The following is a 24,098-nucleotide window of genomic DNA, read 5'->3' on the forward strand; positions in this document are numbered from 1 at the left end:
CATAGACACACATCTCTGCACAGACAGAGATGTTGTGATCTCTCCATATACAGACACACATGTACACACAGTATTGCTGTTGCATCTCGTTGGCTCATTTTTGGCAGTTTGTGAGTAAAAACGAATGAAATTACTGTATTTTTTTAAACATGTTTTCCATTGTTCTCAGCTGGGACAAGGCCCAAAATGATCACTGTAAGCGGAGTATTGATCACTATCAGTGTTGGGGAAGTTACTTTCAAAATGTAATATACTACATATTACTAGTTACTTTCATTTGAAAGTAATAAGTTACTTTACAATATTACTGTCTGTGTAGAGTAACTTGTTAGTTATTACACTACTTTTGCATTACTTTCACCAATATAACCCAGAGCCATCCCAAAAAAGAATTTAAACCATCTTGAAGTCAGTGTAAACCGTCCAAAATTCTAAATGTTATCCTTTTCCTTTGTTATTGTCATCTATAGTGGTTATTTACATAAAAACAGACAGATTAGGAAATTATTGTATCTTTATTTAAATATGTGCTTTGATTAAAAAAAATTTTTAACTCAATTTGTAACTTGAGTTACTTGACAAAGTAACTGGTATAATATTACTGAAATCCTATAAGTAATAAGTTATATTACTGAGTTACTGCTAAAAGTAATATATTACATGTAATATGTTACTTTTGTAATGAGTTACCCCCAACACTGATCACTATAAGCTAATTATTTAAACAGCATGTGTATAGGAATGATTGGGGAACAAGCTTTTTGATCAATATAAGCGGTTGATCACTATAACTGTGATCACTATAAGCGGATTCCACTGTTTGTATGTCCAAACATAAACCATATTCTTTAGTTGAGGCATGGCCGTCTCTAACTCCGTTCTCTCTTCTCCAGGTCAAAGACTCAGGCGGAGTCGTAAACGATGAGTTGCCAAACTGCTGGGAGTGTCCAAAGTGCAACCATGCTGGAAAAACAGGGAAAGTAAGCATCTGTGTGGATGTCATTCTACGTTGTGTTTGCGAGGCCTTTTTCACAGCGGCCACTACATTTCTCTTATCAATTGTTCAATGTGTAATCTTTATTCTGTAATTTGCTACTGTTGTGTCAGCTAGATTTAGCTAGACGTATTTTCTGTGAAGCCCTCTGGGACATGCTTGTGAATTAGGGCTATACAAATAAACTTGACTTGACTTGACTTGACTTGACATTTTGTGTCCAAAAGGCAGGGTAAAATACAGGTGCAAGACATTAATAGACCTATCTCATGGGGGCCATTTTGTGTCGAAAAGGCAGGGTAAACACAGGTGCAAGCAAAACACTAATGAGGGAAGATTGGAATTTGGGAACCCTCATTAGTGTTTGGCTTGCACCTGTGTGTTTTCTGCCTTTTGGACACAAAATGGCTCCCGTGAAAAGGGTCTATAATGAGGGTTTCCCCAACTTCCCCTCATTCATGTTTTGCTTGCACCTGCGTTTAACCTGCTTTTTCGGCACAAACTGGCCGCTGTGAAAAAGGCTCATTAGTAACGGATAACAAAATTGAGCGTACAGCAAAAACCTAAGAGCAAAAGGTATAAAGTTGTTTTCACACTTTCTCACCTTTTGGCCGTAAAGCAAAAAAGAGGGCCAGGATTTAAGTACGCCTCGAACCTTCCCGGGTCGCTGCTGAAAGAACCGCGGTTAAGCCGGGACATCAAAGAGGAGCCCGACCCGCAGAGTGTGGCCACAGCAGCTGTCACGGCGCTGATCACCACAACGTGCTCAGTGAAGAGGAAGGCAGAGCGGGAGGAGCTACCCAAGAGGAGAGAGGAGGAGCCTCCAAAGAAACGCCCCCCCTTGCTGTCTCTGGACGGGACGCCCCGCCCCCGGCTGGAGGACAACCCGCTGAGGAAGAAGAGGAAACTGTTCGACACCAACGATGAGCCTGTCGTTGTTAAAAAGAAGGTAAGTTACCCTTATAAGGTTGAGATTCATACTGTAAGGCTTTAATCATCGTTAAAAGGAAATCAAAATTTGGTTGGAGGAAGGTGGAAATGTGAGAGAGGAGAATGACTCTCTATGGCCATTCTGTAGAGAGAAAGACACAAATAGACAATTATCATTATCATCACAAGACTGTACTCAATCAGTCAATGCCTTCTGATGACATCACTGGTCCACACTTAACTCAAATCAACTCTCATTAACTGTCAAACTAAATGAATGTCTGCAAAATGGTTCACAGTTTCCAGATATGTGTGAGATCATGTGCTATATATATATATAATACATATATATATATATATATATATATATATATATATATATATATATATATATATATATATATATATATATATAGCTCATTTCTCTACTTAACCTATATTGATAGCAATATGCTTTCTCATTGTATTCTTCTTGCAATCTTCCATCCACTTTGCTTGTCTGTATTTGCAGCTGGTGCAGTCAGTGTGTTAGGATGACTATTCATTTTTCATCTTTTGTTTGGCGAGCCCATGCTTGGCCTGAATCAAGTCCCTTTCTGGTCCAAACCAAACAAGGCAGGTCTCGTTAGGTTTGCAGCATCTGAGAAGAAGTCATTGTGAAACTCTTTTAGAGAGAATGGTTGAAAAGGAGATGTAAAAATGACATCATTCTGTTCCTTCTGTTTCTTCTCAGAAGAAGCTTTTCAAACCTGATGATCCACTGACCCACAAGCTGCTGCGGCAAATCAAGACAGAGAACGTGGATGATGATGATGATGATGAAGAGGACCGGGAGGATCGTGAAGAAGACGACGACAGGTTTTCCCTGGACAGGATTCATGTCAAGGCAAAACGGGAGGATGATGAAGAGGAGCAAGAGGAAGATGAGGAGGAAGAGGAAGACGAGGCACCGACAAAGGAGCGAGATGGCAGCATCGAGGACAAAGCCAAGCTTCTGCTGAGTCCACTGCTGAGAACATCAGCAGCCAGAGAAAGCGACCGATCGTCCTCCAACTCTCCCAGAGCCGGCCCCAGCAGCGAATCGGGTGACTCCCAGGAGAAGAGCAGCTGTGGGCAGCCGAAGGCTCGCCAGCAGCGCCGCCGCCTCCCCAACAAAGAGCTGAGCAAGGAGTTCAGCCAGGAGCTCCAGAAGACAACGGACTGCCCGGCCAACCACAACCGCAGCAGGCCGCTGAAGACGGAGGACAGCCCAGCCAGTCACAACAGACGACCGCTGAAGAGTGAGGACTCTTTGACCAATCAGAACCGCAAACCACTCAAAACGGAGGACTCGACCACTAATCAGAGCCGCAGGCCCCTCAAAGTGGAGGAAGGTCTAGCAGCCGGTCAGAACCGACGACCGCTGAAAGCGGAGGACAGCCTGGCCAATCAGAACCACCGGCCGTCGGTAAAGGCCGAGCCTGAGAGCGAAGGGGAGGAGCCAAAACCAAAATGGCCGCTCAGCAACGGCAGCGGCGACCTGGGCGACTGGCTGTGCCACAGGGGGCGGGAGGTCAACAACGGGACGCCGCGCGGGTACTCGCCCCCGGGCTGGAACAGAAGCCCGCCCATCGCCCCGGTATGCCCCCGCCCACTTCCCTGCCGCTCGCCGCCCAAATGTATCCAAATGGAGCGTCATGTGATCCGGCCGCCTCCCATCAGCCCCCCGCCTGACCGGCTGTCCCTGAGCGACGGTGAAGCACACGTGATGCGTCGGGAGGCGTGGATGACGGTCTTCGGTCACCTGACTCACAGGGATCTTTGTCTCTGCATGAGTGTCTGCAGGACCTGGAACAGATGGTGAGTGTGAGATGTGCTGGTGCTTAGGACATCCTGGGACGATATGCTTATCTCCTGATCCGATACTATCACGATAATTGGGTGCCAATTCGATAAGTATTGAGATTCTTCAAATTTTGTGATTCAATATTACAATTTATTTGCGATTTTGGTTGAAGCATACACTTCTAGAGACATGTTTCCAAAAGCAATGCACAATGTCAGTCAGTCTTTCTGAGATTTATTTCAGCAGCAGGTCTGCCTGCCCAGGTCACTGGCAGGCAGGTAATAGCCCATAGCATGAAGGGGGGGGTCGCACACAGGGTGAATGTACAATTCACAGATTTAATTGTTAATTTGAGCAAAATATGAACAACATAAAACGTTTTGGGCCATCCGGCCTTCATCAGTGTGTCTGGCTAAATGATCAATGTGAATATCATTCTATGGATGTACGCACTTATGCACCAGGAGGGTCTGAGCACAGCGGTACTCCCAGAACCAGGTAATGGCCCACCCATTAAATTAGCTGTCAGCCAATCACCCCCAATCAACAACAACAAAAGCAGTCGATTGGCCGAAACTGTGAAACAAATAGCCAATGAAACCAAAGATGCAAATCACCCCAAAGCACACTCGAAAACACACACAAACAAAGGCTGGTTTGCTCTCAAAATATAACTATTTAGTCATCCTAAAACTGTTGTTTGCTATATTGAGTGGGTTCTTCAACATCTAAACTATATACTATTTTTTATTTGCTGACTTTCTTTAATCGATTAAAAAAAAATCTGCAAATAAAAAAAATCGCAATACTTGGGTGAATTAACCCCCTCCCTCCCTGCTGGCGGCCCACTGTGGGCGTGTGCTAAACCTGTTGTGTTCCTCCCTCCCCAGGTGCTGCGACAAGAGGCTTTGGGATCACATCAATCTGAACCGCTGTAAGTCCATCAGCCCTCTCATGCTCAGTGGCATCATCCGCAGACAGCCGCTCGCTTTGGACCTCAGCTGGACCAACATCTCCAAGAAGCAACTTAGCTGGCTCATCAACAGACTGCCAGGTAAACACATTCACAGCAGAACCAAATGAAATGTGAGTTCACGTGACGGGCTGGTTTACCAGGCTAAGATTATCCTCCCCTAGATGGACAATTGTATCCCCAGAGGATCCCGAATGCTTTAGATGCTGTTCTTTGTTACTCTTGTTAAATATTTATTTTGTTAAATCTATTTTCTGTTTTATGCAGTTACTGTAATTAAATGAGCATAGTTATTGCATCTGTGATTGTTTATTTTGCACCCTCGGGTTATCTATACCTCTGGAGACAGGAAAAAAATAAAATAAAATAGGGCACATTTTCTTTAACAGACTGCAGAACAGTTAGCTCTGCATGGTGCCGTTTGTGGTCGTTGTGACAGATGATTTGACAGAAGATCAGTTTGTTTGTGAGAGTTTCAAACGTGAGCCGTCATCATCTAACATGCTTGTTGCTGCCGCAGGGCTGCGCGTGCTGCTGCTGTCAGGCTGCTCCTGGGTGGCCGTCTCTGCTCTGTGCACCTCCAGCTGTCCTCTGCTGCGCACCCTGGACGTGCAGTGGGTCGAGGGACTGAAGGACGCCCAGATGAGGGACCTGCTGTCGCCCCCTACAGACAACAGGCCAGGTACCAGCCAAAGACCGCGTGAGATATATGGACGTACTGTGGCCAGTGATCGGCAAGCTGCGCGATCATTGGACAGGCAACCTGTCAATCACGCCCCCAAATATCCTCTATTATTTCACTCGAAATGAGACCATCATTTACAAAAGGAACAGCATACTGTATTGAAGAAGGCTTTAAACTGGCGATTGTGACCATAAACCAATTAGGAGCCATAAATCAAGTGAGAAGTACGGCCATTTTCCCATTCACTTCCATGTAACTGGCTTCTTTTTGCAGCCAGGGGAGTCGCCCCCTGCAGGCGATTTGAAAGAATGCAGCTTTAAGTTACTTCCGCATTGGCTTCACACATGGAGCTATGAGCTAGCCCCCCTTGGTGCCAGGCCACTAGCCTGGGTAAACCCAGCCTCCACGTGACCTCTATCTATGTGCTATCAGTCACAAGAGTTGTGACTGATAGCACATAGATAGAGGTCAGGTGGAGGCTGGGTTTACCCAGGCTACCAGCCCACCACCCTCCCCTAGAATGTTTCAAAAATAACCAGAGACAAACTGCCTAAAACAGTGATCAGGATCTGTTTGTAAAGGGAAATGCATCAGGTTAGGGGTGTGTCATTTTCACTGCCATCTGGTTCCTCTTATCAGATCTTGCAGTAGCTGTTATTTGATATGACAAAGTTTGAAAGTGACTGGACTATATTGCATGATGGAAAATCACATGATTCTGAAAAGCCAGTTGATCAGCTGTAAAAATCTGTAACTATAAAATCTTCATAAAAAACACCCGTCTTCCTCCCCAAGGCAAATGCATATGTTGAAATGTATAATAACTGTACATTGACTCATTTGACTGTATAAAATAGATGACTCCTCCCTTCTACCTCTCTACCTCTCTCTCTCTCTCTCTCTCTCTCTCTCTCTCTCTCCACGTGCGCCTCTCTTTGTCTTTGTAGGTCAGTTAGACAACAGGAGTAAGCTGCGTAACGTGGTGGACCTGCGCCTGGCGGGCCTGGACATCACAGACGCCTCTCTGCGCCTCATCATCCGCTACATGCCCTTGTTATCCAAGCTGGACCTCAGCTACTGCAACCATGTGACTGACCAGTCGGTGAACATCCTGACCGCTGCAGGGACGACCACCAGGGACTCCCTCACTGACGTCAACCTGTCAGGTAGGAGGCACAATGGACACTGTAGTAGAATGTTAAGCTGATGCTGCCAAATGGTTGCGTGATCAGAGATGTCATGATCGCGCAAATGTTAGTAGAATGTAGTGATAATAGAAAAATAAGTAACCAAGTTGTTGGATGGAAATCTGCCCGTGTTCTACTTGGTCCATCACAGCTGATTTCAGACATCGATTGATTTACTGACATCAGACTGATTTACATTTGGATGAATTACAATAAGGTGCTAACACCAACAATTTGAGAGGTGCTGATCAGTGGAAGGAGACTGGAAAACAACAAAAAACAAGGAAAAAGTGTGTTGCACACAAGATCAGCTCCTGATCTTGAAGAAGGCCGCAGGGCCAAAAGATGAACAATTAAAGAATATTCTCTATTCGCCTATTTCACTAAGTTCCCACCAAAATTGACCCATTTTGTGTCTAAAAGGCAGGAAGTAACACAGGCGCACGCAAGACACTAATGGGGGTTTCCAACTTCCAATCCATTTAGGTGTTCCAGTGCCGGGGCCCTAATTAGTGTCTCGCTTGCACCTGTGTTACTTCCTGCCTTTTAGACACAGAATGGGTAAATTGGGTGGGAAGTGAAATAGGCTACTTGTGCTGGAGTGTGTGATTTTTTTATTTTATTTTTAATTTTTTTTACATTTCCTGAATTGTCGGCTGTGTCTACATGGGGCTACATGCTTCCACTGAACTTGTCTTCCAGAGAGAGTGTACACAGTAATGCTCTTCAATGAAACAGGACAGTTATGGAAGGTGCAAATAGACTTCCTGATGAGTGCAACAGTCTCCATCATCCTCTCCGCTCTCTGCCTCTCATCCCAACTGAAGCACATCAAAACACCATAATGAAAACATCTAAACACTGCTCACCATACTGCGGCCTGTGGCCTCCATGTTCCCAGAATATCCCAAAGCATTGATTCATCCATAGGTTGAGGCCACGACGTCTCGTCATAGACGCTGGTTTAGCTGGCTCAGCCTGGCTGGGGGCATGGTCAGGGTGGGGTAAAAACCCCCGTTCTATCCATTCAGCAAAGTTAGAATTTAGCTGATAGCCCAGCCCAGGCAGACACGATCGGGGATTTAACCACCGCAGTAAACGCACCTCTGAGCAGACGTCTTGTGTTCTGCTCTAGAACCCCCAAACCTGTAGTTTAGAGCCGCAGCACCGTCTTTTGGTGAGTCAGCCCATGAGATATATGGGCGGTTTTACCCCACTCGCGCGCCAGCCGTTTAACATTTTGTGGGCGTTCCCAGACATGCGGACTGTCTCTATGTGTTTTTACCAGCTCATGTCCGTACAGGTGACCTGTTCTGCATCACTGCTTCTCTTTCCTCCTAACCTCGTTTCTCCCTCTAGTTTGCAACAGGGTAACGGACCTGTCGCTGACCTACTTCAAGCGCTGTGGAAGCATATGCCATATAGATCTGCGCTTCTGTAAGCAGGTGAGCAAGGAGGGATGTGAACGCTTTGTTGCAGAGATGTCGGTCAGTGTGCAGTTTGGACTGATGGAAGAGAAACTACTGCGAAAGCTCAGTTAGGCAGAGGGGCCGTTGAAGACTGCGCCACATGCACAAGTGGTGATACTACCGTCCACATGGAGGCAGCAGAGGACTGTCTTTTCGTGGGGAAGTGGGTCGTGTGCGTGTGTCTGGGCGTGTCTGTTTCTGTCAAACTTGATCTTAAGGGAACCTGCGCTGCTAAGAAGAATGTTTTGTAAAAATTGACATTTTAACCCGTGGCGAGAATATTGCAAAAATGTGTTGTTGTTGTTCTTGTTGTTGTTGCTGTTTTTTCTGAAATCTTTGCACCTGTTATTAAGTTATTTATTTCTTCAGATGGACTGTTTATGTACCGTATATGATCATGTTTTGGTGTTCATAGACAATTTTTTGTTCCAATGCAAAGGTAATGCATTATAGATTAATATTTTTGTATCAGAAAGTGTTTCATACATTTATGTGCAGTATTGAATGCACTGGTGTACTATATGGTACCATACAAATTGATAATCAATCTGCATAATTACCGTTCAGCTTTTTATTGTTGAGAGGCAAAAGTCGGGGATTTATTGCCAATACAGTAGGATGGTAGCTTGCGTTTGTGAAAGTGTTTTTATATTTTCTTTTTTTATGTACCTTGTTCTGTTTCTTATTGGACAAATGTACTACAGTATACTTTGTTGCTTTTCATAGGAGTGCATACAATATTACTATGTCTATTTTGATTTAATATCTAGGCAAAAAAGTTTAAAAGTTATTTGCACTGGTAGAAATGAATACATGAATGTATTCACATATATATATATATATATATATATGTGTAATATGTGTTTATATATATGTGTATATGTATATATATATATATATATATATATATATATATATGCAGATTTTTTCAAAGCCAATATGTTTTCCTGATTCTGCTTATAGTTTGTAACGATGGGACATATAATACTTAACAGCATACTCTGTCAGTCTCCAGACACATCGCACCTGAGTGTTATTGGTGCTTTGTGAAGGGAATCCTTTTAGCTCTGCATGCAGCAAAAACATCTATACACACAGCAATCAATACATTTAGTAACTGTCAAACAATACATTCACATGCCCCCCCCTCCCAGAGACATTGAAGAAAGTAACGGAAGTCGATTGTCACGTGACTCGCGTAGCTATGAGCTCCATTCCAGCTAGTTCCCAGGATAGTTCCAGGAAGTATGTGGTGGGCCATTTGAATGCATACAAATAATGCTGATAATATCCAATTTGATTCTTTAAAAAAATCTTACCCAAGTACATCACAAACAGTCCATTCTGCGGCAACTCTACAGTGCTGCTTAATCCAGAACCTTACTTCCAGAAACTATTTTAAGGTAAAAAAAATAATTGACAATGACGCAACTCTTACTATCTCAATGACTCTGGTTCCCCCGTCCTGAGCAGAACTGTTATTTACTCGTACTAAAGGAATTCCACTGAAACAGACATTTAAAGATGTATTTCTTAAACGTTTTTTTCCTTTGTTTTATGACTTTTGAGTTGGGGGTGGTAAAGTTGCAAACCTATCGTCTACTGTATATAGGATTCCCTGAATTGCTTGAATAAGATTTTATATACAATATTGCCCCCATGCCTATATTGATTTGCTGATTGATTTTCAACCAGCTTTGCTATTTGTAAGAAACTCTGCCGGCGGAGTTTCTGCCCGCAGATGAAGGAGGAGCTCTCTCGCTGTAGGCAACACTGTTAATTTGCGTACTGTATATATACCAACATTGTAATGACACCACGCTGGTTGGAAACCAGCAAAGTAGCCCTTTTATAAATCAAATAAATATTTGAAGTCATGCAAAATTATTCAACATCGGTGCAGGAACATGAGAAGACATGTCAGGCGCTGCGATTTGATGATGTCATAGGATAGCATTTTCTCAACGCAACTTCATAAAAAAATTAACCTTTTTTTTTGGGGGGGGGGGGGGTAGTCAATTTCAGTGGAATTCCCCTTTCATGGGGATATACGAGGGAAGTTTTGATACATTTGTTGTTGTTATTTGTTTTTTGTTTTTATGAAAATTTAAAGTTACCATTATGTTTTTGGGTACAATATGAAATATTTTAGTACATCTATGTGAATAGTCTTAACTGTACATAATGTATAAGTAAAGCCTTTAGGAAAAATTACACACAAATATAACTTTTTTTATGCCCAGAAATACATGTTATTGCATTTGGATTCTTACTTAATAATGACTTTAGCATATATGCCAGCTGCTGTGCTGACTATTGACGGCTTAAGATTAAACTGAACGCACAATAATATCTCCGATTACAGAAAGACGAGCAGGGTTTTACTTACTGGTTTAAAGTACTGCATTTTTATTGAATCTAATAAATAATTTTTCCTCTTGTTTACCAAAATAAAAAGGTTCAACATTCCAAAATATAAAGGATCCAGGATTATGAGTGTTCATGATATCCTCCTCCTCTGATATATAGCTGCCCATGATTGACATCTTTGAGAAACGGCAGCATCGACAGACAGGCTTACAAGAGAGACAGTGTTACAGTCGCATGGTGGCAACGTCCGTTTTGGATCTGAAGCAGACTTAGGACAAGAACGCTAGTAGAAAGCAAGATCATGACGCAACTTTAATTGTGAGATGTGACATGATCAGAGGACTCGGTTTGAGATCGATAAGTGAGAAAATCATCTGACCAAAATCCAGTTGGATATACATTCTGAAAAATGGTATATCTTAAAACCTCCGTACTAATTACAATTTTAAACAAATGATATTAAGTCTCCCAAATGAATGGAAAAATATACATTTTATAATAACTTATCAGTAAACAACAATATAAGCTATCTATGCGAGTCACTTAACAGCAATCAGCTTTTTTTTTCTCTATGTTAACATACCGCAGGCATACGTAGATATTTTAGTGACATTTGAGTAAACTCTCATAACAGGAAAACAAGTGTCTCATTTGCATAAACAGGTTGAAGTAAACCAGGTTTGGGAATCTGCTTCCTCCCCCCCCCCCCATGGTAAACTGGATGTTTCAAAGGACACCTCAACAACATGACAAGAAGTTCTGTTATGCTCTGAACAGAGGCAGTAGCACCTGATACCTACTGTATACGTTTCAACACAGTAATGGACAACACACTCAAACAAGACACTTGGTAGACTTGGGAATGGAATGATTGATGCTTGCCGCGAGTTATCCGACACAGGAATGTAGGCCTAACTGCAGCACACGGAGTGATAGATCACCTCGGTAGACGCCATCGCCTCAATACTGCTCACATCTGTGCCCTTCATTTTCGATGTGGAGATGGAAACGCAATAAAAAAACAGATCAGCCAGAGTTCAAAGGTTCAGAACGTTGTGGTTGGGTGAAAACCTCCCATCTCCAAACTGTGGTCATTTTCATGTCTCAACTTTAACTGAAGGATGGGTCCACATGCTCCTCTTTCGGTTGAGACATTTCTACAACCCTTTGGTTTATGAAAGCCTTTCAAAGCTAATCACTCAAAATGCATGGATGAATCAAACAAGACTGTTTTTCTTAGAAACAGTTTGGAGATACAAGGTTTTCAGCGGAACACTTTACAACCTATTGTTCATCTGAGAAAACTGAGACAAAAAAAAATCGCACCAAGCTTGCTGGTTATGAGGTGCATAATATAGTGAAATCCAAATACAACTGGTTAAAGGCATGACGTTTGGCACCTTACGCGCTCCCGTGTGTTACGCTACGTTCACACAGACACAGGGAACCTACGCCTTGCCTTGCCTCAACCCACGCCTACGCCTGCAGACCTTGAGCTGGGCGTGAACCGATCACACCGTACGCCTTTGCACGCTGAACCTGGAGCCGAGTCACAAGTGCCTCTCCTCTCTCCCGGCTGTATTTTTTCACGCGTGGTCGCGAATTATCATGTGTATGTAAAATAAATCTGATATATTTAATGTTCTATTGATGCTGGATATGTATAACCAGGTCTGACTATAGTCAGACTTTTTAGAGAGGTAATCTTGCAAGAATATGTGCTGGCACAACAACATTGTCCATCTTGCTTCTTCGGTCGCTATTCTCTCTCCCGAAGATTTGTTTGCCGACGGGGAGAAAGCCCCACGGGATAGCCACCCGTCAATCTCTCTCTCTCTCTGCTCAACACTGTTGTAGTAACTCCATTTTATTTTGAAATTCAGTTGACTTTGCCATTTCCCACGGATATTGTCGCGTTTTTCTTTCATGGATTGACAGAAGAAGCCTGCCTGCACGCGCCTAGTCGGCTTGAAAATAGAACTCACGCCTAAACGATAAAATCGGCAAGGCACAGGCGAGGCGTGGGTACACGCAGGGTTCACGTTGAGGCGCCCTGTGTACACAGCCTCGTTGACTAAAACGGACGCCTATTTAAAAGCGTGGGTAAAGGCAAGGCGTAGGCAAGGCTTGGGTGGCCGGTGTGAACTAAGCCTAAGACAAGATGAGTGCATGTACTCTGGTCTTACACGCTCCTGTGTGTAAGACAGGACGAGTGCATGTACTCTGGTCTTGTGTGTAAGACAGGACGAGTGCATGTACTCTGGCGGTGCTATTCTGATTAATGGACAGACAGTTCCTCGATAAACATAGAAGGGTCTTTTCCCCCCTGATATTGCACATCTTAAAGAACATTGAGGGAGATACATGGTGTCGGGGGGCATCAATGTGTAAACCATATCCACTCGAAGCATGGGATAGCGTCTCTTTCGGCACTGTTACAACCTGTCACACACAGAGCAACCAATCCAATTCAAGTATCCACCGCGGACCGCCTCCTCTCCTCTCCTGCTTGTGAATCATTGGAATGAAAACCAAACACTCAAATGAAAAAAGAACACAGACTTGAGTGCCAAAGTCACCCCCTCTTCCGTGTTCGGCATGGGACCTAAGATAATTTTGTAAAATCCTTATAAAAAACCAAGCGATTCAGCTACATTCAGAATCAGGAGAGACCAAGGAACAACTCGGACAAAAAAAATATATATATTTTTTTAATAATCTTTTTTTATTTCTTTTTTTACTTCTGGTCCGAGTGAAATGTTCTCTGGTCTCTCCTAGTCTGAATATAGCTGAATCGCTTGGTTTGACCGAGTAAAACTCTTTTTATAAGGATTTTACGAAACAGCTATGGAATAATGAATGTGGAATGAAACCCCTTGGGTCCCAATGCCGAAACCCGGAAGAGGGCGTGACTTTGGCACTCTGTAGATGAGAGAGAGAGAGTTTCCCAGTGCAGCTGATGCCAGTCCACAGCGGGCGAGAGAGAGATCCACTGGAGCGGGATGGGAGCAGGAGTTAGTCGGGGGGGGGGGAGGGAACAAAGTGTGTTGGGCCGTAGGCAACAGTCTGGCTCCGATCCAGGCGCGAGCCGGGCACAGAGACCGGGGGGTATGGGGGGGGTGTACACACGCCTGTCGCGCCCTGCAGCGCGGCGCCCTGTGGGGAACATGCACAGTCCATGTTCATTCTTCACCGCTATAACTCGGGTTCTTTGGACATGTGCATGCCCCGAGGCAGCTCCAGGGGCGCGCGCGTGTGCACACTAAGAGGTTCTAAGACTTGAAGACGTGCACGGCCCGTACCACGTACTGCCTGCAGATGGGACACTCGCTCATCCTCTTCCCACATTTGGTACAGGTGACCATGTGGCCGCACTCCAGCAGCACACAGTCGATGACGGCGTCCATGCAGATGCGACACAGGTTGTCGTCGGACGCCAGCTGAGCCTTCACCACATCTGCGGACGGAATGATGTGTAAGTTAGTTTTGGTGTTACGGGGTCGGAGAGGCCGACGATGATGCTGTATTTCACAATGTACAGATGCTCTGCAGTTAGTAGGGGTGGGAATCACCAGATGCCCACGATACGCGATATGTATGTATGTATGTATGTATTGCGATATGTTGAATATTGCGATATTTCGATATATTGTCCAACTCCTTTTCCTACCTTTTCCTACCTTTCCTCACCGGAAGTAAAACATGCAGTGTTTTTTTGTTTTGTTTTGTTTTTGCCCCACATGTAGGCTACATTATTAAGCTTCTCTGGACTCAATACGCCACTGCAGGTGCGGACTGCAACATCGGGTGCTTTGGGCAGAGGGTGGCCTGGCATGGCATGGCCTGCATTTTTTTTTTTTTTTAATATTGATACGTGGCGTCCAAATATCAATACAATATCATCAGGCAAAATATTGCGATACTATGGTGTATCGATTTTTTCCCCCACCCCTAGCAGTTAGCCTCACAGTTAGTCAGATGTAGATAGATAGGCCTAGCTACGTCTGGTGCGCTACTCTTGAAAAGTGGTTCAGGACCGCCCCCCTAAGACCAAAACAAAATGCGTGACAGGCATATGAATCGACCAACCACGGACGGCGTGAGGCGGTACATTTTGAACGATACACCAATGCATGCAGAGACCCGGACTTCCGTAACAGCCCGGCGGCCAATCAGGTTTCGCCACAGGATTTCTGATGGCAAAACCGCTGGTGAAATGCTGACTTGTGACTTGTGTTGACGTAGGACTACTCTGCAGTCCCACAGTGTGTTGACGTAGGACTACTCTGAGTCTGCAGTCCCACAGTGTGTTGATAGGACTACTCTGCAGTCCCACAGCGCCTAGCTGGCATCAACTGGCCAGCAGTGAGGAAGGGCTGTGTAACCCACGAAATGCATAATTTCAATCAGTGATCCAATCAAGATCGGCCAATCAAACTGTTGTTGTTTTCCCCCCTCTGTTTTTTCTCCTGTTTTCTACCCAATTGTACTTGGCCAACTCCCCCCGCTGTCTTGGCCGTTGCTCCACCCCCTCTGCCGATCTGGGGGAGAGTTGTAGACTAGCACATGCTTCCACCGACGGTCGCCAGCTGCTTCTTTTCACCTGACAGCGAGGAGTTTCACCGGCAGGACGTAGCATTTCCCCCCCAGTTCCCCTCCCCCCGAACAGGCGCCCCGACCAACCAGAGGAGGCGCTAGTGCAGTGACCAGGACTCATACCCCAACCGCTTCGCACCCGCAGACACGGCCAGTTGTGTCTGTAGAAACGTCTGACCAAGCCGGATGTACCAGTGCCGGGAACTGAACCCGGGTCTCTGTGGTGGTAGGTGAGTGCTTTTACCTCTACAGTACCCATATATATATATATATATATATATATATATATATATATATAAGCAATATCACAGTACCCATATATATATATATATATATATATATATATATAAGCAATATCACACGAGAGGGAGTGCGGTTGTTGGCTAATATCAGCTAATCACAGCAGTGCCGATATTAGAGAACAACCGCACGACCTCGAGTGTGATATTGCTTTTATACAACAGTTCTATTAAATTGGATAGATTAATAAATCTATTTATTCCTCCGCCAACAAAAATAGTTCCCTCAGCTTTCTGCTTTGCCGAAAATGTAGCCCAATCAGCCTAATTAACTGCATGCTGTCTACTTTACTACTGTCTACTCTACAGCTGTGAAGCGTTTTGTTGATTAGAGCAGCTGTGAAGCGGAGTGATCTACACACAGTGAAGCGCCAGTGCGTTATCATGAAATAACGGCACTCGTAGGATCCCTCTTGTCCAATCAAATTGCCCGGCCGGAACTAACTGTTGTATAAACATATATATATCTATATCTATATATAGATATAGATATATAGATATGCCGTGGGGGAAAAGCTAATAAGGCTGCAGCATGTCGCAGTATCCCTCCAGATCTGCACTTAGCATTTCTGTATTAAGTAGGCTAATATCCTCCTGCAGCCCTTTGCACCAGCGCAGGCTGCCTCTAGGGACGCATGCTTGCAAATGTGATTACACCCGATGGAGACATGCTGCTACTAAAATAACATGACGGGGTCGTAAAGAGGGAAAAGCTCTCAGAGAGCGCGCTAATGACAGGGTGAGAGACGGACAGTGCTTATGGACGGAGTGAGACCACGCACGCTGAGAAGAGGCACAGGGTGTGTGGAGAAAGAAACGGAGTCAGGCCGGAGGAGGGAATGACACTCAGGATCAAGATGATGAAATACAGAGCGATGGCAGGGATCAAGTAGGTCACTTAGCCACAGCATGCCTTTACTGCTGCAGTCAAAAGTCATATATCAGATAATTGCATGTGCAGTATACAGATGTTACTCATTTAGCTTCACAGTGCTGCTGCCACGGTGTGGCCACTGCTGCCAGACCAGGGGGCTACGAAGAAAACATTGAAATAGCAAAAGCTATTTCAATGAAAAAAAGCTAAAAAAAAAAAAAAAGCTAAAAAAAAAGAAATAGACTTTTATTGCTGCAGCTGTACTGCTGCAGTAGCAGTACAGCTGCAGTACTGCAAAACTAAATGAGTAAAATGTGTATCTGTGCAGGGAGGAGATGGTAGAGGTGCGGTGACGTGCCTGTGCGTAGAAAAACATCTTACCTCCGACTCCACTGTTGCAGACAGGTGGAGGATATGCTACCACTTGATTTACATATGAGAATGGGCAAAAAACTATTATTAGACTAAGATACAAAGAAAAATAGCCTTAAAGAGCGTGGTGCAGGTTCCAACAAAATCTGAATTTACATTTCGGGCTCATGATTATAATGAAAATATCCCCCCCAAAAAAAGAAAAGAATCACAGGCCCCCAGGGTATAAATATGGAGGAAAAAGGTGGAATTCTATATATGGGCGTGTGACATAACAAGCAGAGTGACATCACAAGAGGAGAATGTTCTGCTGGGGCTGACACAGGGATTCAAAGAGTGAAAAAAAAGGTGACAGATACCAGAGCCGACATAAAACCACTCAGAAATCCTCATATGTTGGGCTGAAAAATGGGTGGTGACATCACTGCAGGGAGTTCCATGACATAGAACAGTGCCCCCTGCTGGTTACAAAAACTAGTCTAAGTGCAGCTCAATGCAGCTATGAGTGATTTAGAAAAAAATCCCCCCCAAATCCCATTGCTATATATATACCCCTTCCACATATGAATGCAATGTGGTCTCCAACCTGCACCATGCTCTTTAAAAACAATTGTGCACCCTCAAATTATGCATTAAAAGCTGTACCACATCATAACAGATAAGTAAATCTGTATTTGCATGTAGACACTTGTCTTATAGTTCAAGCAGGTAATTTGATAGTTCAATCAAACAAGAATATTTACCTGCAGTTATGCTGTTCACATTTTCCACTGGAAGAGAAAGGAAGAGGAAGTGTGTTTTTCATGCACATAAAATTTCAGGTCACTCTCGTGAATCTAAAGAGACTACAATAAGTCACAGAAACGAGGACAATACAGCTGCTACTGGATGGATATATTGGGAAGGTAGTCCTAGTTTTTACAATCCCCCTCCCCCTCCACCACCCACCCATCCCCCCTAAAAAAAAGCTTACTGGATTTCCTGTTCTGCTCATTTTCTCTGTAGAGACGATGCACTCGCTCCAGCAGCTCCCATTTCTCGCAGCAGCCAGAGTAATTGACAAAGTTCCTGGCGAGGATCTCTTTGAGCTGGCGGACGGAGAGGTTCTCGATGGCCTCCTCGGTGTCCAGATCAGAGAGCGACGCCCTGATCCTCCTCTGTGTCGCCGGGCTCACCTGGGGGGGGAACGGAGAGGTGAGGACACGCTCAAACGGGACAGATCGGATTCCCTGAGAGCCTCTTGGTGCTAAAATTAACTTTTCCCCACTTCCTGTAAAAAAATTCTGTCTCGGTAGATGTAACAAAGACGTATCTTCTCACCTCTATGATATTTTCAGTAGGCTCCAGGTTCAAGAGGGACACCGTTGCACTGTCCCCGTGCTCCTGAGGTTGAACGGAAAAAGATCAGTCAGTTTAAATTCGCAGAAGGGTGGTTCGCTCTTCACTCGGCTATCTTCTTTAATGTATCAAATAACTTTACCCAATCACTCCACTTGAAGCTTAAGCTTATCGAGCAAATCTCAAAAGACATGAGCTGTTTCTCCATCTTCTGTGCATTCAAATACAAATGAAAGTGTGATTGCATAGAGCTCTTAATCTATATTTCGCCACACTATCACAAAGCGCACTGTTCCTGATCACAATTCATCACTATGTCTTCCAGCCCCATATGAACATCACTAACTTGATCAAAAGTGACATAAAACAGCTACTGTATCTGCTTTGGTAAATAGTTGGCAAAACGGTAGCCTATGTGAAGCCATTGAGACATCTAATGCAAGCAAAGGGATATTTAAACACTGCCTCGGTTCAATTTGTAACAGCTCTCAACTAAGCAGTTAATTATTCACTTTGAAGGTGGAGGTTGGGGATCAGGTATGTATGGTAATTGGTATGGGTATGTAGCCCTGTATAATCCAAGCCATTGATGTGCATTGGGGATAAGTTGCAAAAATAATAGCCCACTCCTCTCTGCGTTCTTGTGTTTGACAAATAGGAAACTTGACCTTTGGTTGTAAGAACATGATTTACACCTATGGACCTTCTATAAACACGCCTAAAAATGTGCCCCAACGAAGAGAAGAGGCTTTTGATCTCCAGACACAAAATGAGGAGTGAGATGATCCAGGGCCAGAGGAGAGAGCAGGAACCACGTGGTGTCTTCTCTCTGCTGTTACTTTGGTTCCAGCTGTGACGCCGGGGGAGTTACTGTATCAACCTGTGTGTTTGTTACGTAACGGACTCAGCGTAACAGACCTCGAAAAGGCAGAGAGGGCTTAAGCCTGCTCGCTGGCTGGTCTCAGGGCTGTGTAGACACACAGCAGCAAACGCAGCTGTTCCCAGCGTTCACATGGACATTAGGACCGGCGCTGTAGTGCTTCGCATTTTTCATGTGGAGGTGAAAATGAATCCAGAGAATGTGTGAAACAATTCAAAACTACAATACAAACCACCAGAGACAAACCAGAGACAAACCAGAGACAAACCAGAGCAAACAAAGCAAAACAACATATGTATATATGTATATATATGTATATGTATATATGTATATGTATAAACCAGACAGATACCAAAAACCAAATGATAAATAAATCTGATCTCATTCATGTCGAGCTGAGAGGGGAGTCCCCAGCTAAATGAGTCAATTGTGTGATTTCACTAGGATTTCGATGACTAGAAGTTAGCCCAAGGAGACAATGTATAGTGCATATACTTGGTAATAGCTTTCACTCTCTCCTGTTATCTCTGCCCAATATACATTATATTATACTTGTGCTGTTCACGTCAGCTGTGTCGAGTCACGTGTTTGGGGACGGAGGTGCACGCCGGCTGCGCCGCAGGCTCGCCGACCGCGGCGCAGCCCTACGGTCCCTACTGCGAGCGCTCTGACGTAACACGTTTTCCGCTTGATGGGGGCACCTTTGAAATGAACGATCTGGGATAGGAGGAGGACAGATGTCAAAGACACAAGGCATAATGGAAATGAGTGGAGGGGCAAATATGTTTGTATGTGTTATTTTCTGCATGTATGTGGCTACAGGGTAGACATGTAATCCAGAGAGCCTGGTGCTGACAGCAAGGGGCAGTGGTGGCCAAATGGTTAGAGAAGCGAGCTTGTGACCGGAAGGTCGTCGGTTCAATCCCCGGGACCGGCAGGATAAATCTGGGTGGAGAAAGTGAAAAGGCAGCGCTTGCCCCTCCCTCATTAACATCACTGAGGTGCCCTTGAGCAAGGCCCTTAACCCCAACTGCTCCAGTGGAGCTGATCAGTGGCCAGCAGATCAGACTGTGGTTGTACTGGTCAGCTTCCAGGTATGAATGTGTGAGTGAATGTGAACAGGGCACTCCTGAAAAAGAGAGCATTGCTCTCAGTGAGACTCTCCCTGTATAAATAAAGGTAAAAAAAAAAAAAAAAAAAAAATGGAGCGAACAGTGGCTGTGTGTTTTGTGTGCAGGCACAAGCTGCCCCACCTGGCTGGGGGTCCCTGAGCTGTCACTGCGGCTGAGTGCGTCTCCCTGAGAGGCGGAGAGGCCCGACTGTTCAGAGGCGGAGCGTGTGGCGGAAGGGGGCGTGGCGTGCAGCGGGGAGTGCGGCAGCGAGTGCAGACTGTCCGTGTCGTCGTCGTCGTCGTCGTCGTCTCCCTCGCCGTCTTCGTCCAGCTCGCGCGCCTCCTCCTCCTCCTCCTCCTCCTCCTCCTCATCGTCTTCGTCCTCCTCCTCGTCCTCTTCCTCCACTGGCCTCGGGGACTCCCCCGCCCCCTGGTGGCAGAGCACCAGGTCCACCAGGTCCTCCTTCTCCCTGCAGGTGTCTGTGGGGATGTTGCGCAGCAGCAGGTACTGGCGCAGGTCTTTGACGCGCAGCTGCATGAGCCGCGGCCGCTGGAAGGCCGTGCTGCGCAGCAGGTGGCAGGTGGTGCAGCAGCGCAGGTTCTCCTGCAGCACCGAGCACAGGGCACAGAAACTCTTCTTACAATCACAGCAGATGTGCTGTTGGGGGAGAGCAGAGACAGACAGACAGACAGACAGACAGACAGACAGACAGACAGGCAGACAGACAGACAGACAGGCAGGCAGGCAGGCAGGCAGACAGACAGACAGACAGACAGACAGGCAGACAGACAGACAGACAGACAGACAGACAGACAGACAGGCAGACAGACACACACAGAGGAAGAAAGTCAAGTGAACAGCCATTGCATTTGTTCTGACTGTAGCAGCCAGTCATCCTCATAGTAATTTAATTTACAATATCATTTTCTAACAAACTGTTCAATGACTTTTTGCTACATTCAATAGCTGCCTTCTGTGCACATATTTCGGTAACGCTTTAGAATACAGCCCGCAAATAAGCATGTAGTTATAGTATAACTACGGGGTACAAGGAGTGTAGTTATAGTATAACTACGGGGTACAAGTTACCCCAGGGGTACTTGTTACCCTCTAGTTAAAGTTTAAATTCACTCCTTGTACCCCGTAGTTATACTATAACTACACTCCTTGTACCCCGTAGTTATACTATAACTACATGCTTATTTGTGGGCTGTATTCTAAAGCGTTACCCATATTTCATCATTATTTAAAGGGACAGCTCACCCTAAAATCCAAAATACATATTTTTCCTCTCACCTGTAGTGCTATTTATCCATCTATATCGTTTTGGGATAGTTGCCTGAGTTTTGGAGATATCGGCCGCAGAGATGTCTGCCTTTTCTTGAATACAATGGAACTGGATGGCACTCAGCTTGTAGTGCTCGAAGCACAAAAAAAATACATTTGAAAAACTCAACAGCAATATCTCTTTCCAGAAATCATGACCCGGTTACTCAAGATAATGTACAGACTTTGTTGTGAGCAGTTTCATGTAGGAACTATTTTCTTTTGCAGTCTCATGTAGGAACTAGCTAGCAGTTAGTGGGTGTAGTTCGGTCAAAAGAAAATAGTTCCTACATGAAACTGCTCATAACAAGGTCTGTGGATTATCTTGAGTAACCGGGTCATGATTTCTGGAAAGAGACATTGCTGTTGAGTTTATCAAATGTATTTCTTTGGCACTTTGAGCACCACAAGCCGAGTGCCATCCAGTTGCATTCTATTGGAGAGAAGGCAGAAACTCTGCGGCCGATATATCCAAAACTCAGGCAACTAACACAAAAGAATATAGATGGATAAATAGCACTACAGGTGAGAGGGAATATACATATTTTGTATTTTAGGGTGAGCTGTTCCTTTAAGCTACCCTCCATGCCAATTGTGATGCTTAGCGTGCCCAGCGACTTTAATGGACTTTAAAGTAGTTGGGTAAGGTTTGAGCTCAGGAGCATGCAAGTTGTACCAAATAATGCACTCATAATCATTGTGGCTGCTATTTGAAGCACATTGAATTTGCCCTGCGTTCTGAACCGTGTTAAATAGCTTTGCCTCACAACACACTGCTTTATTTTACAAATGATTTTTTAGATGAGTTTGAGAATGATCCATCAAGTAGTATCACACCACTAATTAGTGTGAAAATGATATAAGGCCTACAGTGCAATTTTTAATGAGGGAAATCTGTAAAGCAACAAGACAACTTCAACCCAAAATAAGGGTTCATTGTCTGTGTGTCATGTTCTAGGAAAGTGAAGTGAGGAAACCTCTACGCCTGTTGAGGTCTGACATTCTCGAGGCTTATCAATGTCTCCTGAAACGTGGAAGGTCAGTTAGACTGAGAGAAGTTGAATGGGCAGAAGCAAATAAGCTGCGTCCCACCAAAAGCACATCCCCACCGTGACAGATACTCGCTTCAATCATTCCCGTTAATCCCATGATGGCACATCTATTTTTGCTATGAAAATATCACGCTAAATATAATATAATATAAATATCACGCTGACAAAACGTGTGTATCCAGGGATTGGACCTGCCATTGGGAATGAATGGCAACTGGTGTGAGGATATAGATAGAGCCATCTGAAGCTCAGGGTGTCCTGCTGCTGCCAGACAGCGCAGATAGCCTCTGCCGTTAAACTGTGACATGTCCGCCTGACTGTGTGTGCAGGGACCCGGGAAGGGCCGGGACGATGAAGTATGCCAGACGTAGTTAATATTTCATGCCTGGCTTCCAAATTTAGAGAAATCCGGGCTCCATTGTCCCAAATCAAACCGTCCAGGCTGGTCCTGGCGCCGCCGCTGCCGTTGTCATGACCACCACTCTCATCTGTACACATAGTCTTTGATTTGTGTATGGATGAGAGGGGTGGTCATGACAGCGGTCTATGAGGTCATAGACCGTATAAAAATATGGACGTAGCCACCGTGATGTCACCCATTGGTTTGTGGACTGACTCCTGTTTTGAAGCCTCGAGTGTTGCATTTTGATCATCACCATCTTGGCTATTTGTAGCCAGAAGCAGCTAGCACGACGAGACCTGGGGTTTCCCACAGAACTACAGCGTGGCCTGCTATTGGTCCGCAATTGGCAAGCCACGTGTCAATCACGGTCCAATCTATTTGACTCAAAATGGGACCACCATAATTGACCAAATGAACATTATTCTGTATTGAAGAAGACTTGAAATGAGCAATTGAGAGCATCAACTCATTAGGAAAGTGTTGACTGAGGTCATAAATCAAGTGAGAAGTAGGGTATTTTTCACCCATTGACGTCCATACACAGCTAGTGGAGTCGCCCCCTGCTGGCCATTAGAAAGAATGCAGGTTGAAGTTACTTACTTCCCCATCAATCTGGGAACCCAGTCTATTTTTATTTGAAAAATAAACTCTGGGACAGCCCTACCGTTTTCCCAGCTTCCTATACAGAGCGCCTCTCCACTGTCACTTCCTTTTCCGCGTCCGTGCTCCACTGTTTACAGTCTAAATAGCAACTTGCATCGCGGCTTTGACGATGCTACTAGTCACAACTACTACACCTCCAGTCATTTTCCACTGTTGTTGTGAGACGAGTTGACGTCTTCTATGCAGAGTGTTTTTGCGTTAACGTTATTAGCGAAACAGGCGCCGGAAAAGGAAGTGACGATGGCAGGAGAGGCGCGCTGTACAGGAAGCCGGGGAAAAAGGTAGGTCTGTCCCAGAGTCTATTTTTCAAATAAAAATAGACTAAAAAATAGACTCTGGGGTCCCAGATTGCTTCCGCATTGGCTTCATTCTTCTAGAAGCGGAGGGTGCCTCATGTGCGTAGCAGCTGTATGTATCACCTTGCGTCTGAAGACGGAGAAGGCCAGTCCGCAGGCCTTGCAGAGCTGCGCGGCGCTCCCTGAGCTGGTGGGGGGGTAGGTGGAGTACCCAGCGCTGGGGGCGAAGCGGAAGGGCCCGGCCCCCGCTCCGAACCCCGGCTGCTGCGCCCGCACCGTGCCCGTGCCCATCACCTCGTTCAGCAGCCCGCAGCAAGACGCCCACATGGACGACGCCCCCGCCTACACGCACACACACGGATGCACACACACACACATACATGCACACACACACACACACACACACACACACACACACACACACACACACACACACACATACGCATACACACAC

The 24,098-nt window shown here is 45.1% G+C and overlaps 2 protein-coding genes across 2 annotated transcripts in view; one reads left to right on the forward strand and one right to left on the reverse strand.

The window, feature by feature from the left end:
- Window positions 1-8,653, forward strand: part of kdm2bb (lysine (K)-specific demethylase 2Bb) — a 36,647-nt gene extending 27,994 nt beyond the window's left edge. The window contains exons 15-21 of the mRNA XM_083657252.1: window positions 894-980; window positions 1,614-1,943; window positions 2,658-3,763; window positions 4,640-4,803; window positions 5,243-5,404; window positions 6,355-6,573; window positions 7,954-8,653. Coding sequence (XP_083513378.1) covers window positions 894-980; window positions 1,614-1,943; window positions 2,658-3,763; window positions 4,640-4,803; window positions 5,243-5,404; window positions 6,355-6,573; window positions 7,954-8,135 — 2,250 coding nt within the window. The 3' untranslated portion in view covers window positions 8,136-8,653. The remainder of the gene's footprint in view (window positions 1-893; window positions 981-1,613; window positions 1,944-2,657; window positions 3,764-4,639; window positions 4,804-5,242; window positions 5,405-6,354; window positions 6,574-7,953) is intronic.
- A 5,052-nt stretch (window positions 8,654-13,705) lies between these two features.
- LOC310795564 (E3 ubiquitin-protein ligase RNF34-like) lies at window positions 13,706-23,980 on the reverse strand (the record flags this gene model as incomplete). Its single annotated transcript, XM_083657637.1, has 6 exons — window positions 23,768-23,980; window positions 20,046-20,561; window positions 17,895-17,957; window positions 17,548-17,749; window positions 17,318-17,344; window positions 13,706-13,890 (listed from the first exon to the last, which is right to left on the reverse strand). The coding sequence occupies exons 1-6, from the start codon at window positions 23,969-23,971 to the stop codon at window positions 13,706-13,708; spliced, it is 1,197 nt and encodes a 398-aa protein (XP_083513763.1). The 5' UTR covers window positions 23,972-23,980.
- Between the last annotated feature and the right edge of the window lie 118 nt (window positions 23,981-24,098).

Source organism: Poromitra crassiceps (genome assembly GCF_964638095.1).
Source record: "Poromitra crassiceps genome assembly, chromosome: 21".
Classification (NCBI taxonomy): domain Eukaryota; kingdom Metazoa; phylum Chordata; class Actinopteri; order Beryciformes; family Melamphaidae; genus Poromitra; species Poromitra crassiceps.